The 19742-nt window shown below is 39.0% G+C and overlaps 1 protein-coding gene across 1 annotated transcript in view; it reads left to right on the forward strand.

Annotated features, from left to right (window-relative positions):
* The window catches only part of HCFC2 (host cell factor C2), a 30661-nt gene extending 15067 nt beyond the window's left edge, over positions 1-15594 (forward strand). Inside the window, exons 8-16 of the mRNA XM_069099373.1 lie at positions 217-378; positions 852-904; positions 2318-2531; positions 5761-5958; positions 6722-6795; positions 8716-8853; positions 11237-11422; positions 12005-12290; positions 13091-15594. Coding sequence (XP_068955474.1) covers positions 217-378; positions 852-904; positions 2318-2531; positions 5761-5958; positions 6722-6795; positions 8716-8853; positions 11237-11422; positions 12005-12290; positions 13091-13116 — 1337 coding nt within the window. The 3' untranslated portion in view covers positions 13117-15594. The remainder of the gene's footprint in view (positions 1-216; positions 379-851; positions 905-2317; positions 2532-5760; positions 5959-6721; positions 6796-8715; positions 8854-11236; positions 11423-12004; positions 12291-13090) is intronic.
* The last annotated feature ends 4148 nt before the right edge of the window (positions 15595-19742 follow it).

The raw sequence follows: 19742 nt of genomic DNA on the forward strand, positions 1-19742 counted from the left end.
GGGAAAAACGGGGAGAAAATTTGTAACTCAAAATCTGGCGGAAACGAATGATGTAAATCAGAAGTTAATAAAGCATTAAAAAGAAAATGTCTTTAATAACCATGAAATTGAAGGCAGTCTCCAGCTACTAACTGGTGTCTGGCCTGCTGTGCTAGCAAATATACTTTGAATGATTTCTGGTCACTTGCTAGTTTAACGTGAGCATTTCTCTTTTAGAGAAACCACCAGCGCCATCACAAGTACAGGTAATCAAAGCTACCACCAACTCTTTCCAAGTCAAGTGGGATGAAGTCCCTACTGTGGAAGGTTACCTGCTTCAGCTGAACACAGACCTGCCGTACCAAGCGGCATCACCTGATTCTCACGCCAACTTGCCAGGTGATGTGAGGTGCCCATATCTCCTAAACAGGAGTTATAGCCCTTTCTACAGAAGTTTTTAAACCAGGCTCAGCATGCCAGAAGTACAGCTTACAAAGTACCATCTCCTTTTTACATAGAAAATATGCCATCTCGGTATTTTCCGCGAAGTAACACTAGCAGGAGTGCACAGTAGGGGTTTTTCCTTTCCCTTGCCTCTTATCTTCATGCAGTCTTTGTTGATGTATCCCATGCTGCTGAGCTAATATGAAATGACAGCTAATGGATGTGCTGAGTATTACTCTGGAGTGGGTGGAGGGAGGTGTAATTAAAGAAAAATGGACTAGGAACCCTAAAGAGCTTTCTAACGGATTCCCCATCACCGACCTTTGTGTCTCTTCTACTTTTCTTAAGTAACTTAATAATATGTGATTGAATTGTTTCAATGATGCTGCAGCTTCTGGACTCTATCACTGAACTTTTTCTCCTTGTAGGAGTCCAAGCAGATTTTTCCAGACAAGCCAGTAATAACACCGTCCCCAACAATGTAAGTAAAATGTTGGAGACTCTGAACCTGAGTTAGGCCAGGAGGCGATGTTCCTGATAACCTAATTCTTGGTCAGATGAGCCTTTTTCCTTTCCCCATATCAGGAATTGACTTCAGACTGCTTTTATGTGTGATTTAAGGTGCACAAAGGCTAAATACTTCAATGGCCTATGGAGCATTATTATGTTTCTTATAGGTTGGAACTATATATTATGTCTCTTGTGGAAAACACTAGTAGACTTGACACCCTAGTTTGTGTATTAAAAAACAAAACAACAACCCAGCACTTGGACTCACCTCCCTGGGTGGTGACTAAATGATGGTTGGTTTGGGGAGGGGGAGGATTTTCTGCTTTACAGAAAATAGGGCCTTATTTGAGGAAAGTGATGTCTTACCACCTCTTGTAGCTCTCTGACCCAGCTAGAACATAGCTAGAACTGATCATGTTCCCTGCCTCTGCCTGCCCCTACTTCTCCAACTCTTCCCCCCTCTTCAACCAGAGGAAAACCTGGAAGTAATAGGAGGAGATCTATGCAGCTGTGGACAGTCCCCTCACCTGGAGCCTCTCTGGTGTCTGTGGTTTATCACAGGCACTTGGACAGCAAAGAAACAACATCAAAAATAATTCAGATTATTTAAAATTTTAACTTAAAGCCCAGATACAAGGGGAGGATGCTTGGGGTTGGAGGCAAAAGCCTTTCCGATGTGTAGGAAGCATTCTTGATGATGCATGGGAGCCTCCAAGCACAGGACCTCTGTATTCCAAACCTAATGGGTCTGGCCTAGGCAGGAGAGACTTAACAGTTCTCCACATTTGGGCCTTCTGAATAAACAGTTGGATGTGGTGAGTCATATGATGGCTTGCAAATGCTTTTTAATAGATAAGTATACTTTCAGGTTCTAGGGAAGTGTGATGACTTTAGAAACATTTCTATCCAAATTGGTTAAAATACATTTTTGTTCTTATACAAACCCTGAGCTAGCTAGAACTTCTTCCATAATGATTCCCTAACTGGTATATGGTTTACTCATTTTCCAGCAACAAAATGGACTAAAAAAGTAAATTTAGATTTTTTTGAATAGGTAACTAAGAAAATATAGAAGTACTGCTTGGGAAACTGTTTTTGTCCAAAAATTAATGCTTTCTTCCTAAAAGACGGCCACATTGCATCTCAAAATTTAGGCATTTGAGTATTATTGTAAAAAGAAAAGAGTGAAAGAAAACTCCTTTCTTAAACTGTTATATAAGTGAGAGTCATTCTAATTAAAAAAAAAGACCTTAGTTAAACCATGCTTACAAAATAGTTTAATTATAGTAAAATGAATGATAATTTCAAAATAAAATTAGTGACTGATTTTTGTTTGTATTCCAAATGATGACATTGATTTTAGTTGTTATCTTCCTTCTTATAGATGCCAGTTTCTCTCTTATCTCAAGAATTATTAAAGCTAGAAGACACAGGAAATAGTATAGAATCTGACCATGCAGTCATGAAAGGACCTTCAGTAAAAAGCCAGTTGGATCATAGAGAAGTTGAGTCCCACACCCCTTCGCTTCCATCCTTTGGGCTGGCAGCTAACATGGCAGATGGAAGCTGTTCGGTGGAGATGCTTAAGAAAAATGAAGGTACAGATGCCAACCTTTCCATTGAATGATTAATACCCTCATGATGCTGGCTGAAAATAACATGGGCTTTTGGAAAAATATATGGTATGCTGGACAGTGTTAGTTCCAAATTACTGAATGGGAATCAGGCCTCCTTAATAACTGGTAACCTACAGAAAAGAGGAAGTCACGCAGGTTATTTTGGTGTGTGTGTGTGTAAGCATTTATTAAGCACCTACTGTGTGCCAGACACTGCATTCAGCATGACACTTATTTTTTGCCTTTTTCTTTTTGGAGGGGGAAAGGCAGGGCAATCAGGGTGAAGTGACTTGCCCAAGGTCACATGGCTAGTGTTAAGTGTCTGATGCTAGATTTGAGCTCAGGTCCTCCAGACTCCAGGGCCTGTGCTCTCTATTGGCTGTGCCACCTAGCTGCCCCATGAGACACTTTCTGACCTCAATGACCTTGCATCCTAAATAGGGAAACAACATGGAAACAAAAATATACAAAGCCATTTCTTTGAGGATCAGTAGAAACAAGGCACTGGAATGAAGAGGGGTTGGGAGGCGGGATTTTAATTGGGGCTTAAAGGAAGCCAGGGAGGTCAGTAGGTGGAGGAGGAGGGAGAGCATTCCAGACCTGGGGGACAACCAGAGAGAATGCCAGGAACTGAGAGGTGAGAGTCTTCACAGCATAGTCAGGAGACCCTGCTGTCACTGGACCGAATGTGTCAGGGAATGAGATTCTGAAGTCTGGAAAGGTAGAAGGGGGCTGGGATATGGGTGTCAGTTAATAAGCATGTATTAAGCTCCTGTTGTGTTCTGGCACTTGGCTAAGCCCTGGGGGTACAAAGACTAGAGGGACCTCCCTGCCCTCAGGAGGCTTACCACATTCAGGGTGTGTGTGGAGACAGTTTGAGGATATTGTGGGAAAGTAGCTCGTGTATCAAATACAATCTTAAGAAATTATTGAAGGCCCACTGTTCTGATCCACTGCCTAATAAGTAAAATCTCGAACTAATAGTGTGTAGTGGATTTTGTTACTGTCTTACTTGTTGCTCAAGGCATCATTGTATCTTTACTGCACTTGGCTCTGAAATTCCTTCCTGAAACAGTTACACTGTGACATCTTTGAGTGGATTCTGAGATTGGAGTACCCTCATGTTATAGGAGCTATCCATTGGAAATCTTGGTATTTAGGGGGCTTAGCCCAGGCACGGGAGTCTTAAAAAAGTCCACAAATTTGAGCCTTCTCAACATACACTTGGATATGGCAAATCTTATATGGGGTTTTCGTATCAAGTAGTAATCACTTTTTTTTTTTGCTTTTTTTTTGGAGGGGGAAGACAGGGCATTTGGGGTTAAGTGACTTGCCCAAGGTCACATGGCTAGTAAGTGTTAAGTGTCTGAGGCCAGATTTGAAGTCAGGTGCTCTATTCACTGTGCCACCAGCGGGCCCCCCCCATCACTTTTTCATAGAACCTTTTAAAAATGTTTAATTTTGTTTTGTCCAGTTAGCAAAATCTGTTTTCTCTCCCTCCTAATTCTCTTCCATGAAAAGTAAATGGGAAAAAATGCCTTTAACAAATATTCACAATCAAGGCAAAAAACAAATTTTTTATTGGTTATGTCCAAAAAATATTAGAACTTGAAATCTAAGGTGCATAATTTTGAACATATATGAGTACAGCCATTACATTTCTGATCATAAGGAACAGATTCACGATTCACCAAATTTTAAAAAAGTGGTTTTATACACACACACACACACACACACACACACACACACAAACACACACTCCCTTATCTATCCTGGAGGAGATTGGTAATAGGGTAAATATTCTCACTTTATCTCCATTTTCCTTTGTGAATGTATTCTCTATGTATAGCATATATGCTTCCTAGCATTCTCTTCCTAGTTTGGTCTAAGAGGAGTTTGTAGCTCTGATAGTAGAATGTATCCAAAAGGAGGCAACAAAATGCATATAAGAATCAGCCCCCCAACCTGATGCTAACTAGAGGCAGGTTGGTTCACATTGATACTGCTGGTATGGAGGGGAAAGTTCAAGACCTCTTTGTGGGATGGACATGTTTGAATATCACATTTCTAGGAATGTAGTAGGTGTTATATAAATGTTAACTAGATGTGGAAATTTGGAGATTCTTCATGTCTAGGCCCACCAATGGACTTCCATTATTATGGAACCACCATAGTCAAGGTTTGTGGACTACATTTGCAGAATGTTGACTGCCAGGTGGCTTCTTTTGACCCTAGGGATGCTGAGGGGTGGAAGCGCTGATGTGCAGGTAGAGGGAGTGCCCACATTAGTGAAAATCACAGCTCTTTTGAAGTATCTCTAAGTTTTTGGGTTTTTTTTTTGCTTTTTGGAGGGCAGTTAGATTTAAGTGACTTGCCCAAGGTCACACAGCTAGCTTTTGTGTTGTGTCAGAGGCCGCATTTGAACTTGGGTCCTCCTGACTCCAGGGCCGCTGCTCTATTCACTGCACCACCTAGCTGCCCCAAAATATCTCTAAGTTTAACCTGTACTATGCTTGAATCTGTCTCATGAGTATTTTATAGTTTTTCCAGATTCTGGAATCTATTATGTTCAGCCTCTAATACAGAAAAAACTCAGTGCCTCTAGAAACTGTTGGTCTGGTTTTCATGTGCTGTGAGCCACACCCTGCCTAGAGGAGAACTCTCAGCTTCTTTCAGAATGTTGTGCCAAACATGGATTTTATATGTGCCTCAAGAGACTTTGCTTTTTCTGAGCACTATTAATTTTAGATCGAAATTTTTCCAAATATGTGTTTACAGGGGAGGGGAGTTGGTGGGTTGGGATAGGAATACCCACCCTCCAAAAGAGGGGAGAAAATAAAGGTCAAGGAAACAATGACACATGAAAGCCCTGAAACATAGAAAAAGATGCAGAACAAAAAACTTCAGGAGATATAGCCAAGGAGGGTGGTTTTGTTACTATCATGTTAAAGTTAATATGAACTTTTAAAAAAGTTAATATAAACTTAAAATTTTACATAATAGGAACTCAAGTTCATACAATGTTTTCTGTTCTTATTTGAATATTGAAATGTTCTTGTTTGTGGATGTTAAGTTCATTATAAAAAATATTTTAAAACCTCAAAATGAGGTCTAGTTATTTGGCTCAGGACTTTGCTGAATCAATCACAGGCCTGAAATTCTCTGCAGGTGACTTTTTTTTAAGTTGATTTTTTTTCCCTTTTAACTACAGGTGCTCAAACTTCAAAGAATATAAGTGAATCATATGGTCTGGACTTAAGGACAATAAACCCTGAAGCTGCTGTATCCAGTGCCATTTCTGGGACACATACAGTATCCCAGAGGGCCATTAAAACGGAGTCAACTAGTACAAATGGGGCAGTTGTGAAAGATGAAGCATCACTCACAGCATTCAGTGGAAAATCTGAAGGTCTGAGATATTTCATGGGCCGTAGTTTGAATCTTGTATCTGACTCACCTTGGAGTGAGTCAAACATGTGCACAGAAAGCTTTGTAGTTAATACACAATGATTGGAACCTGTATACTCTAGCTCCCTGCCTATTTAGAGTGAGAGCACACTGTATGGAGGGTAGGGGGAGAGGAAAGGCAAGGGGGAGGTGAATGGGTTTAGGCATGAGCATTTGTCTGTATGTGCACACCTGTTGCCAATTATTCCCCAAAGTATGATATTTAATTTTAGGCCTGGATTGATAGATAGCCTTCCCAGCTTAACTGATTTCTAATTTTCCATTTTTTTTTTAAACTTTAAATAGAATTGCTTTCTTGTGAGTCAGTAGGAGTCAGATTGCATACATCTCCCTTGGCTATTAGAATTTCTGTCCCTGGATAATACAATGCACATATTATAATAAATACTATCATTATTGCTATACATATTATATTAATGTACTTAATATATAGCTGGATATAGTCATCTCTAAACAGCATTATATGATAATACCACTAATAATTTTTAGTGGGGGTTGAAATGCATCAATTCCTGTAACTCTCTTCTAAACTCATTGAGAACTTGGTTTTTATAAAATTTCTTTTGTAATGTTAATTCTACCATTTTTGAAGGAACCATTTACCAACATGAGGCAGGGGAATAATTTGTAAGTGATATTTGACTGACTTAGGTCTTTTTTAATGTAATATGTCCTATAAGTCTCATTTGAAAATCTCTTTTTAGCTGATGAAGCATCTGTACAACCAATAACCAAAGTCGGCTCTGCTGAAACCCAGGACTCTCCTGTTCCGTTATCAGTAAGTATTTGCCCTCTTGACTTTATAGGGCTGTGAGATACTAGGTGTCTGTGACCATCTGCTTTCTAGATGTTGATCGTGTTTTGAAACTCAACAGCATTTTCTGTCTCTTCTGTAGCATGTTGAATTAAATTCAGACATGGCTGAAAGAATAACCAAACACATAAAGTAAAAGGGCATGTGAGGAAAAGGCTACTATGGTCGCATAAAGTAAAAGGGCATGTGAGGAAAAGGCTACTATGGTCGCACTACTAATTGGAAGTGCAAGAGTTACTCATTTGGGTTGAACCTGTGAGCAGCCTACCATTCTATCTCTCGCACTGACCACCCAACCAGCTAGGTGGACCAACAGAACATCAGAGGCATTAAATCTATTCCAGGTCAAATTTCAAAAAACAAAACCAAGCAACCTTCAGTGTGTTCTGCACGATTGGAATAAAAAGGTTTTAAATCCTCTCTTATAAAAAGCAACATTTCTGTTCTATGTTAAGGCCTGTCCCTAGTTTTGTTATCAGCATTATTTTTTTTCTCCTTAGATTTTTTTCATGTTTCTTCTTTGCCCTTCACATTTAGATAGAATGGCCTTAGACTGCTTATCTCTTCATACGTAGCGGCTCCTCTTTCCCTTTGATGAGAGGACAGTCAGAATGTTTGGCTCTCTTGTCGCATCAGCCAGAGTTTTGTTCAGATGTAGTTGGGTGATCATTTTTATAGTGCCTTTTGGTAGCCAACTTTTGTGGGGATATTATTTGTCAAACAACAAATCTGTGCAGAGGTCTGTGCTGGCCTTCGGGACATACAGGTATCAGGCAGAATTAGTCCTTGGCCTCAGTAGAGCTTTCCCTTCTAACAGGATGGTCCTAAAGATAAACCAGTAATGACAGGCTTCAGAATAACATGCCTCTGTTATTATGCATTTAAGGGTAAAATAGTAGAAGTATTCAATTGGGTTTTGACCATATAAATAGTCGCCTTATTTATTATAGAGATGGCTTAAGCACTGAGCAGCAATTCAAGGGGTAGATGTTGTATTTCCATTTGTCATCAGAGGAAGCTTTAAAACAGGGTGGGTTTTTGTTTTTCTTTTTTAGCAGGAAAATATTCAGTTATTGGATTCTGCTATGCAGTTCACTGGCATAGTAGACTACATTCAGAATGTAGTTTGATTTTGGCCACTGATGCTAGGTTTTGCAGCGTCCCTGGTATATATTCCAAGCCCAGAGATAATTGTTTATTTACAGGTTGCCCCTGAGCCTATACATAAGACAGCTCAGAATGACCAGCTCTTGATCTGTTTTTCTTGGAGCCAATTGTAGCATCAATTAAAAATATTACTCTCTTGTTGTGGTGGCTAATTAATCTCAGCTCATCTCAGATGGGTTGCTAGATGGTACAGGGGAGAGAGTGTGGGATCTGGAATCATAGAGACCAGAATTCAAATCCAGCCTCAGACACTTATTAGCTGCATGACCCTGGGCAAGTCACTTCACCCTGTTTGTCTCAGTTTACTCATTTGTAAAATGAGCTGGAGAAGGAAATGGCAAACCACTCCAATATCTCTTTCAATAAAACCCCAAATGGGGTCACGGAGAGTCTGACAAGACTGAAATGTCTGTACAACAACAAAGACTCTGAAATAACCTCCTCAGTAAGCTGACTGACATTTTAACAGAAACAGTCTCAAAGGTGATCTCACATTAAGTTGGTTGTTCAGAAGCTGCCTGGCTGAGCACAAAGCTTCCCACCTTCTAGGTTTTGAATGAATATTGTTGGATCACTGTTAAGCCACCGTGAAGACTGTTACCTGTGACATGTTCTTGTGGTAGTGTTTACTCATGTCACTTCAGGAATTTATTTCATCTAATGTTTGTTATGCTATAGTATGGCAAAACTACATAACCCCTCTTTCTCTAATACTAGAAAGATACTGCTTCAAAGCCAGTGACCACAGAAAAGAAAGGAGAACGCCAGTGGTGTGATGTGGGCATCTTCAAAAATAACACTGCTTTTGTCAACCAGTTCTACTTGCTGCCAAAAGGAAAGCAGAATATCTCTAAGGTAGCCATGGATGTGTTTTCTCCTCTGTGTGTATAGATATACACCTATAGATGTGCCCTCCCCCCATGCGTACTAACATTTAGATGTGTACTAACATTTAGATGCGACTAACATTTTAAAATACCTCCCTATAGTATAAAGGGCACTGTGCTAGGTGTTAAAATATTTAAGGCTATAAAATTTTAGTTCTGAAGCCTTAAATTAATCTATAAGCAATGGTCAACATAATCATTAGCTCAAGTATCCCAATCCAATGAATATTAATGATTGTTAGTGATTACTGGGGTTTCTTCTATATTCTTCCTAAGCTATTTAAAAAACAAATGCTATTTATTTATGAATCCTATATGTTTTTTAAAAAGCAAAATCACTGGGCTATCCTGTGAAATTCATACAGTAACATAAGCCATATTTATATAGCATTTTTAGGTTACAAACTACTGACTTTGCATCTTCCTCAAGAGGTAGGTAGTTCTCAGTTATAGTTAGAATTTTTTTTCTTTCTCAAGGTGTCCTTCCCCAGTTTCCTTAGCCAAATCAAATAACTGTTTATATATCAATGTTTGCCAAATTAATACAGAAAGAACTCCTGGCCTTGTAACACATTTATGGCATTCATAAATGTGGGCTAGGGAATATGAAATATACCTAGGATAAAGAAGGGTCCAGGAGTATGTCAGAATAAAACATAGGAAACCTGAAGTATATTTGAAAAACTGTAATTATGCTTTTTTATATTTCTGCCTTGAATATTGGATATGAAGCTCTCACTGGTATAAAATACACTCTTATTTAAATTTACATTGTACAGACTACCAATTTTCCATGGAATACCACTTTGGAAATACTAATCAATAACATTTCAATTGCCTGCTTTTTCAAATAATGATAATATAAATCTTTTTTAAACCCCATCACAGTATGAAGGGAATCAAGGATTTCTGAAAGCAATATAAGTTCTTATCAAAGTAGAAAGGTCTGGGGAAGGCCTGTCCAGTTTATGAAATTAGTCTCTTGGGGCGGCTAGGTGGTGCAGTGAATAGAGCACCAGCTATGGAGTCAGGAGGACCTGAGTTCAAATCTGGCCTCAGACACCTAACACAAAAACTAGCCATGTGACCTTGGACAAGTCACTTAATCCCAGCTGCCCTCCAAAAAGGGAAAAAAAAAAGAAATTAGTCTCTTAAGTTTGGAGAGCATCCTCAATAAAAAACCATGAGGTAATGAATTTTTCCCAGCCACAAGAAATCAGGAAAACTATCAAGATACAAAGGTTAAAATCTGTTGAAATAGTTACAATGAAGAAACCATGAATCCTTAACTTATTAAATATAATCTAAAACATATATATGGCATTAAACTATTTTGAATATAATTAAATATTTTTCTTATCTTACTGTATTGGAGGTATTAGGTAGAAATAGTCTAGGTACACAGAAATGTAGAAACATTGCCAGTATTTGTTTTTGCTAAGTGCTAAAAAATGCATTGGTATTGCAAGCACAGACATTGTCATTATCGGCTTGGGATAAAATCAGATTGTTTTTGAAAAATTCATATACACATACTTTTTCTTCTCTTCAAATATATGATTTCTTTGATACAGGAAACGCTTGGTAAGAAAACCCTCTCTGTTAATGCAAATCTACAAGTGGTTTATAACTTTTATAATCTGAGTTGTTTAGAGCACTGAGATTAAGTGACTCATTTAGTCATATAGCATATGCCCTTGAGGCCTGCCCCAGTGGACTCCAAGGCCACCTCTTGACCCACTACACCATGCTATTTTTCTCTTGGAACATCATAATTACAAAAATTAGTTCCAAAACTCTGTACCACTTTGATAGAGAAAATATTTCCATTTTGTGGTTTTTAAAATGATGTTTGTGGCTTTCATATTCTGCTTGTCTTTTTTTTTAAAACAAGTTTTCAACAATAATTCAATGGTATTGTGCCATATAAACTCTTTATATGTGGTTGGGTCTCATTCATAGAAAGAAAACTTTCTCATAATTGAAACTTAATGCTCTTGTAGCCACTAAGATTTTCCCCAGGGACTCATTCATACCTCAAGGTTTTTCCCTGGTAAGGTAAATACCTGCATGGTCTACAGCATCTATCCTTAGGCAACAATTTTAAATTGTTTTATTATTGCATTCCTGTATCATACTTTATTAGTCATTATGTCTATTGGCAAGGCCTTTTTTTTTCTTGACAGACTATAATTAACACTAAGTCTCAGGATGAGTAATAAGTGGTGGGTGCAAAGTGTTACTCACACTTTGACATTTTAAAATGTAATCACTTAATTGGAAAAGTTCTAGCATATTGTAAGGAGATCTTTTTTTTTTCCTCTGACTTCTGTTTGTATTTAAACTTTTAGGTAGGAAATACAGATGTCCCAGACTACAGTTTACTTAAGAAGCAAGATCTTGTTCCAGGCACAGTGTATAGATTCAGAATTGCTGCCATCAATGGCTGTGGTATAGGCCCTTTCAGCAAAATTAGTGAATTTAAAACGTGTATTCCTGGTTTTCCTGGGGCCCCTTGTGCTGTCAGAATCTCAAAGGTAAGAAGTTAGCCTAAGATTTAACTGTGGGTGGGGCTTCAGACATTTTATGCATAGCATTAGACTAGAATTATGGGTAACTTTTCAAATGAAATGATAGTATTTGGAAAGATAGCTTCTGATAGAGTATAACATTTATCAGTTCCTTAGAGAAATGTGTGAGGCAAAATTATGGAAAACATAGGGCTTGAAAGGAAGAAGGGTTTGGAAATGAAATTTTCTCTAAGTATAATAATCTTGAGTTTGAGACCAAAATTTCAAGACAGGTATTAGAGTTAATATAAGTTTATAATCATTGTTTCTCTAGAGTGAAGTGATGGTTTTCGGGGAAGGAAGAGTGCCATCTTGTGGATCTCCAGGACATGGCCACTAGTTACCAACTTGAATGTAACAAAATAGAGATCAAGGCCTTGTCAATCCGGTTAGGGTCAGTCTATTAAAAAGTATTACTTAAAAATCTTGCCTCTAATTTAAAAATCATAGTAATGATCTGCATTCTGAACATAGTGCGCTTCTAAACAGTGTGCACCATCCTTATTCAGATGCTTGAGAACCTGAATATTCTTGTTCTTTCCCCTCAAGAATGTTGACTGTATCCATCTTTCCTGGGAACCTCCAGCTTCACCCTCTGGAAATATTTTGGAATATTCAGCCTACTTGGCTATTCGTACAGCACAGGTGCCAGATAATCCAAGTCAGCCCATGTTCATGCGGATTTATTGCGGCTTGAAAACTTCCTGTGTAGTCACTGCGGGGCAGCTTGCCAACGCACATGTAGATTACACCTCCAGGCCCGCCATCGTGTTCAGAATATCAGCCAAGAATGAAAAGGGTTATGGACCAGCTACCCAGGTTCGATGGCTTCAAGGTAATGATGGTGCAGGGGTTCCTTAAACCTTCTTTCTTTGCTTTAAGACTGTTCATTAGTAAATCAATAGTGATGATCAGTTTATACTAGGAATTCTTTACTCATTTTTCTAACATTTCATTGAATCTGAATGTTTTAGAAATATAGTCACTCAATTCTAGATCCCAATAATAGCAGAAAAGAAGCAAGGAGAAACCAATGTGGGTTCATCCCTGAGGGTAAAGCTTTCTTTTGAGGGGAAAAGAATCCCCTTTTTATCTAAAGAACTATTAAGTTACTGCCTCCCCACAATGGAAAGGATTGCCCTCACTTTATTCTGTGTGAGCAGTGTTCTCTAACAGTTGTCTTTGGAGGAAATATGGGATGCAAATTTCTTAGTACCCTTTTGTTCCTTTTTTGGCTTTTAGTTCGGGACTTAAAGATGAGGATGGATATAGGAAGCCTTGATTTTCCGGCTTATTAACTTAGCAACTTGACAAATGATGAATAGGAGAATGAATCCCTTGGTATTTGTCCATCCTACCTAACATTGGCAAGAATATGCTGTTCTTGAGAACGCAGGATTTAGGAATCCAGAACTCTGGGTCTAGGTCCCATCTTAGCCATAAGATAGTCAGCTTAACCTTGAACATATCCCTTGTCTGGTTATTAGTCTACTCATCTTGTGCAGGAAGGGAGGGGATAATGCTTCCCTGAAGAGTTTCACTTCTCTCTCCACTACTTGAATGCTGCTAATGCATTTAAAACCATCATCTGTGAGAACTGAAGTGTGTGTGTGCATGTGTGTTACTCTTTTGCAGAAAGGAAGGAATCGGGTTCAAAGTAGAAGCAGCACCTTACCAGGAAAGAAGTTTTGACAAAGTATTTTAAACATTTGTAAGATTTTGTAAATGTCCTAAATGTTTTATTTTTGCATTGTTTTTAACCTTGAAATTGTACACACTTTTTTTACATCTTAAATATAAGCATCAGACAGCCTTACTCAGGTGTGATTCCATCCTTCAGTAGGGAGGTGTTATGGATTGGCTCCAGGGCACTTGTCTGTAACTGTTGTTACTGATTTCATAGAACCACTTCCTGTTCACATCGGAAATCAACATTGAGCAATAATTGCATATGGATATCCAGAACAGAGAACTGCACAAGACTGTTTGCAATCGTTTTTTATACCCTGCAGGGTGAGTAGGGGATGTCTTAACTTAATGCACAGTATCCATTGGAAAGATTGAATGAACTGATGTATGTATGTTCCAACGACTAATTTAAGATGTATAGAATATTTTAATATATAACTTTTGTAAAGAATTGGGATTTTTATACTACAGTATTTGTAATGAATGTGTCTTACCAAGGTTTTCCTGAAGAAATATGCAAAATCTTAAGACTCTTAAAACAAGAGACCCTGAACTCTAAAGGCAAAATAAATGCACTACTCTTGTGTTAGGTTACCTTGGCTTTTTTTTTTTTTTGTAGATGAGATGTATGGATTTTTAGATATGTATCTTAAAAACAATGTTTACAATGAGCTTCTCTGGCCTGCCGACTCTGCCTCTCCTGGCGGGAGCTGCAGCCACATTTATTTAACCTGTATGCATTGCTTTGGGCATACGCTTGCTTTTTGCACTGGTAGAATTTTAACTTACCTCATTATTATGTTCATAATCATTTTTGTATGACTTCCATAACGTGTCTGAAATACTTGGACTAAATAAATATTTAACCAAAGTTTGAAATAAATGGTAAGCAATTTTGCACATGTTAAATGCCAAGGGATCCCATATGTTTATTTTTGTGGCTTTTTTTTTTTAAGTTGGGGGATTGGTTATAAAGTGGTAAGCAAGTGTTTCAGGCATGGCTAGCTTTAATAGCTCACTTGCATTATTTCAGTAATTCTCAGTTCATATCAGCTGTTTTTTTTTTTTTTAACAACAACTTTAGTCCGCAAAATTAGCTGTCTGGTTTATAAAACACCTCTCACTGATAGGAATTGATCCCTAGCTTAGGATATTTGTTTGACAGCTGTATGTATTTAGTAGCTAGCTTCTCTGTTTTAGGCGTAGTAATGAATTTGAACCTTGATTTTAAAAAAGGGGGGGCTTGGAGTTTGGAGAGGGAGAGGCAGGCCTTCTGTGCCAAGAGTGCAATGAGTGGAATAAGCCTTTTAATTTTAAAAATAAATCTAGACATTCATATTTTCTCTATGATGACCTCAGAGGAGATGTTCTGGTGATGTGAGAGCTGCAGAGGGGAAATCTCTAGCTTTGCCATTTTTTAAAATGACTGATTGTAGGGCTCTGTTTATAAGCAGCTGGGGAGAAGGGAGTAACTGTAGAAAAAATGCTGGACCTGGAGTCAGGAAGACCTGAGTTCAAATCCAGTCTCAGACACTCAATAGCTGTGTGACTCTGGGCAAGTCATTTAACCTCTGTATGCCTCAGTTTCCACACCTGTAAAATGGGAATAATAATAGCCCTATCTCCCAGGGTTGTTGCAAGGGTCAGATGAGATAATGATTGTAAAAGAGCTTAACACACGTCTGGCACATTGTAGGTGCTGTAGAAACATTTTCTGTCTTCCACCTAAGCACCTTTGGCCCCTCTCCAACAGAGCAGTTCTTTTAAGAATCCCTGTGTGTTCCGTTTTGGTGTAATATGAAGGCAGGATCTTTGCTGAGCATATCTACAATGAGTTAAATTGCCTCTTTTTCCCACTTCCCAGCTTTGTAAGCAAATTTCAGTATAGAGAGCATTGCCCCCATCTTTTTGCTCTGTAATCTTGGCTTGGATTAGGTGGTGATCTCCTGGTGCTACGTGCTCTCAGAGTATGCTTTCAGAATACCCTGATCTTTGTGTTGAGTACAACTAGTTTTACAGGTAGTTGTGAAAGGGGCAAATAAAAACTGTCTATTTTCGTTTTTTAAAAACATAATTCTGGCTGCACATAGGGAATCCCCCATTATTCATTCATTAAACTCACCTGGAAAAAGGGGAAAGTATAGATCTGTTTTTTCAGGTATTGTTAAGAATCTTCTCATTAAGTCATAGGCTCTTCAATGCCAAGGTTAATTTTAATCATTGCAGAATTTTAAATTAAAAGCTATTTATGCCATTAGAAATGATCTCATTGTTGCTATTGACAATAACTTACACTCCAATCATAAACAGTTTTATTTTAATAGTCTCCATCTGTGACTTAATTGACTAGTGGAATTTCCAAGACTATTTTAGGCCTTTCCCATGTAATGTGTATTATTGATCTGTAAAATAAAGCACTTTTTAAAAACCATTAAATATTTTAAAACAAACAGTTGCATCATCTTTATTTTTTTTTTATCATGTGGAATAGACAAGACTTTCCCACCTTTTCCTAAGGGATCATCCAGCTTCTGCTTGAAGACCTCCACATGGGTGGAGTCCAGACATGGACTTGTTCAGACACATCTTTGCTCACACTTGACTGCCAGCCACAGTTTTCCCATTTCTGCCCTCTGAGGCCTTAAAGCAATTTTAATCCCTTTTCCCTTCTTGACAGGCATTCATTATAGTTGTGGAAGGAACATGACTCTGGTCTCTCCCCACCAAACCTTAAGGTATTACATTGAGACCCTTCACCATTCTTCTTGTTTTCTCATGGATGCCATACTATTGAAATAGGGTATTCAGAACCAACCCCATTCTTTCAAATGTGATGAGACTACCAGGGAGTGTAAGAAGAGCCACATCTCCCTCTGCTTCTCCCTACACGGCCTCACTCTGAGCTGGCCTCTGGGGCTGCCAGAAGTGTCTCATTAGTTCTGCAGTCCCCCCATCAAAGCCTTCACATTTCCCCCCCAGGTAGACTGTTTAGCTATAACTTCCCTTAAGTATAAAACTTTATATTTATCCGATTCAGCTTAACCTTCTGCCCTGGCACAATCTCTGGATCCTGACTCGTCCAGCCATGTTAGTTATCCCTCTCTCAGCTTCATGATCTCTGCAAATTTGATAAACATACCATTTATTCAAATCATCTTAACAATTGCTGAACACAGAATCAAGCCACAGGTCTTAGAGATGATATACTCAATACCTTCTGAGTTGATATTGAATGACTGCTGATGATTCTTTGGGAATGTTCATTCAACCAGTTCCCACTCCACCTAATGGTACTATGGTACCCATTAGAATGCAAGCTCCTTGAGGACAGGGACCTTTTTTTTGTCTTCATTTGTATCTCCCGAGCTTATCACAGTTCTGGCACATAATGCTTTTTTAAAAATGTTTGTTAATTGACTAATATCTGGCTCATTTCTTTAACTTGTGCCAAGATTGGCTTGAGATACTTTGTCAAATGCCTTACTACTTTCTAGGTATACTTTGGCATTCCCCTGATTTCCCTCAGTAAACCTATGATGTTTATCCACATGGGAATTCCTTGTAATGGTATACATTGCTACCTACCCTTACCTTTTTATTTCTTTGTGACTTGTCCATGTCGTCATATAAATCGCCTCCTATCCCTCACCTCTGTTCCCTAGCAGCACTACCTGGCATGTAACTCTTGGTTTCTTCCCACTGCATGGACACCAGTGACTGTTCCCCAGTTGTCTAACGCTTTCGCTGTGATTAGCTCACCTCCTTTTCTGTTCATACATCTATGATCTTCTTTATAATACTTCCCCCACATAAAGTTCTTCACTAATAATATGCTATAGCTTATCTGTGTCCATTATGTTGCCTTTTTGACGATCTCTAACTTTATTGGGAGATTATGGTATTCTGTAACTGAAATGATGGCACATCAGAAGAGTGTTAAAGTTAGCAAGATATGTGGTTCAGGGAGAACCTGGGGGGAATTCAAATTTCCCCAAGGACAGCACAGCCTGTTCTTTAGTTCTGAGCACAACTGGTACATGTTTGTCAATAAACAGTTAGGAAGCACTCACCGTGTAGCGGGGTCTGCACGCAGTGCTAAGGGATACAAAGAAAGCTAAGAGTTTCTGCGCCTGAGGAGCTCGTAGTCTAACGGTGGATACAATATGCCGTGGCTTTCCGGTAGAGTTTGGAACACCCTGTGTATTTCTTCCAAAAGAGTTACTCCAAAACCTAAGACTTTTGGGATATACTGTGTAAAAACTGTTGGATCTGGGGCAGCCAGGTGGCTCAGCGAGTAAGAGCACCGGCTCCAGTGTTGGGACGACCTGGGGATCGAATCCGGGCTCACACACTTAGCACCCACCCAGAAACACCTGGCCATGTAACCTTGAGCAAGTTACTTAACCCCGACTGCTTAAAAAAAAAAAACTGTTGGACCAGTGCTATAGGATTTCCAACTACATATCATACTCTGGACAATAGATATTCTTTATATGTAGGGGATTTTATTCATAACCAGAAGTGGGAGTAATTAAAATCTTATACAGGAGACTGCTTTTCTGGGGCTTGAAACAGTCAACACAATGTCATTGATAAAACGAGCAACTAGAATACCTCAACATTGAAGAGGATATCTCTCTTGGACTTGGTGCAAGTGCCTTTGGTAAACATATGACAATCTTACGTCTTGTTTGATATTAATAATCATAGGTCATTGGACAACATTATCCAATTTTTTTTTCAAGAAATCCTGTGAGGTTTTAAACATATACGTGACTGGTACTGACTAAAGGAGAGCTCTTAACAAGAAGGCATTTTGTTCTACTAAATCAATTGCTTTTTTTTATAGTTTAGAAAAATCCAGTGGGTCATCATACTCTCTATCTTTCAGTCAAGTATATGACTTAAAATGTAGTCTGTTATAGGGTACCATTTGAAAAGCCTATCTGTTACCTTGTCACACCATCATTAAAGATGCTTTCAGTATAGGCAAGATACTTACCCAGAACACTGCAACACAAGAGAGCCACATGTTCCATGAAATCATTGTCTTCTTGCCTTTGGATGCATGATAAAATCAACACTGTCGACTTTTTTATTTGCCTCTCTCTCTCTGAGGGGAATTTATGGTTATCCTTCCATTTAGATCCAATTTCTTTTTGGTTCATAGTACCATATAGAGCAAGACTATCAAGGCAGATTCAGTTCCTCCAAAAATAGGTGTGCTCATTGATCACTGGACAGGGACCTCAAAATTAGAATATCAGCAGCCAAGATAATGTTTGTGTGCAGTATAAGAACTAATTCTGAGCACCATCTTCCTTTGTTTCTGCCATTATTCTTGCATAAGTGGAAGGCCAATCCCATAGGAATAAATGTCATTTTATACACTATTTTACATGGGTTACCATGACTAGAGACTTCAAGTGACTAGACAACTGGGGATAAACCTGTCTCTACTCCTAGGCCCCTAGGACCATATCCAAAGCTTTCTCAGCATGGTAGAACCACCCAGATCTTACATCCCTCTGGCATGCCTTTTGAGACCAGAGTCACTTCTATGCCATAATGTTGCATAGGAGCAGGTTTTCTGAAACATCAGTCTAACAACCCAGTCAATTGAAAGAAAGAAGGAAGGAAATGAGATTAGTCTATCAAGCCCTTTTTGGTGAAAGCATCCTTTTACTTCTTCCTTTTCTAAACAGTCACTAACCATACCCTCAGCAGTATGTTTTTAATCACTGTAGCAGGAATCAAAATCAAGCAAACTCCATTCTCTTCCCTTCTTTTGAAAATGGGGGCATTGATCTTTTTTCAGTCCTGCTGTGCCCTGCCCATCCTCTTTCAGTGATCACTGAAAATGATTCAGTCAGCACGTTGATCAATCCTTTCAGATTCTGGTCTTGGAGGCTCGGAGGCCCCAGGATGTCCCACTTCACCATCTCCCTACTTCTCCCCATTGGTCTTTTTGGTCGTGCACTCCCAGCCCCACCATCGTTTTTGCTGGCAGAGCTGCACGGTTTTGTCTTCCTTTTGTTGCCTGCTGTCATCGTCTCATGCACCCTCTTCCCTGTCCCCTTTGTCTTCATCACCCACTAGCTGTCTTCTTGAGCTTTTGTACTCCTGACATTCCTCTTGCTAGCTCATGCCATGCTTTATAGTCAGACCTCATCTTCAGTTAATACTCACTGGGGATGGGAGAGGCATTCCTCATGTCCCTTTTCCTTCCCCTCTGGAAAGGGAACCAGCTTACTCTTTAAATATAGATAAGTCATCTGACCATGGCAGAAATACAAACTTTACCCTTGCTGTAAAATTCTTCCTGCTTGCCATACTTACTGAAAGTAAGGTCCACAGACATCTGTTAGTCATGCTAATAGCTTCATTGGAGAAACACTGTGGCAAATTGCAGCTGGTAGGGAGGGACAGAGACCTGAATTCAAATTCAGCCTCAGACACGAGCTGTGTAACCCTGGGCAAGGCACTTAATTTCTGTTGGCCAAAGCTGTAAAATGGAGATAATAGCACCTAACTCTCCGCAAATGAAATACTGTCAAAATAAAAAACCATAGGTGCTATAAGAATGCATATTCCCCAG

The sequence above is a fragment of the Petaurus breviceps genome, unplaced genomic scaffold, assembly GCF_028583685.1.
Source record: "Petaurus breviceps papuanus isolate PSGF00001 unplaced genomic scaffold, PetGlider_PUasm1.0 379, whole genome shotgun sequence".
In the NCBI taxonomy this organism is placed as follows: domain Eukaryota; kingdom Metazoa; phylum Chordata; class Mammalia; order Diprotodontia; family Petauridae; genus Petaurus; species Petaurus breviceps.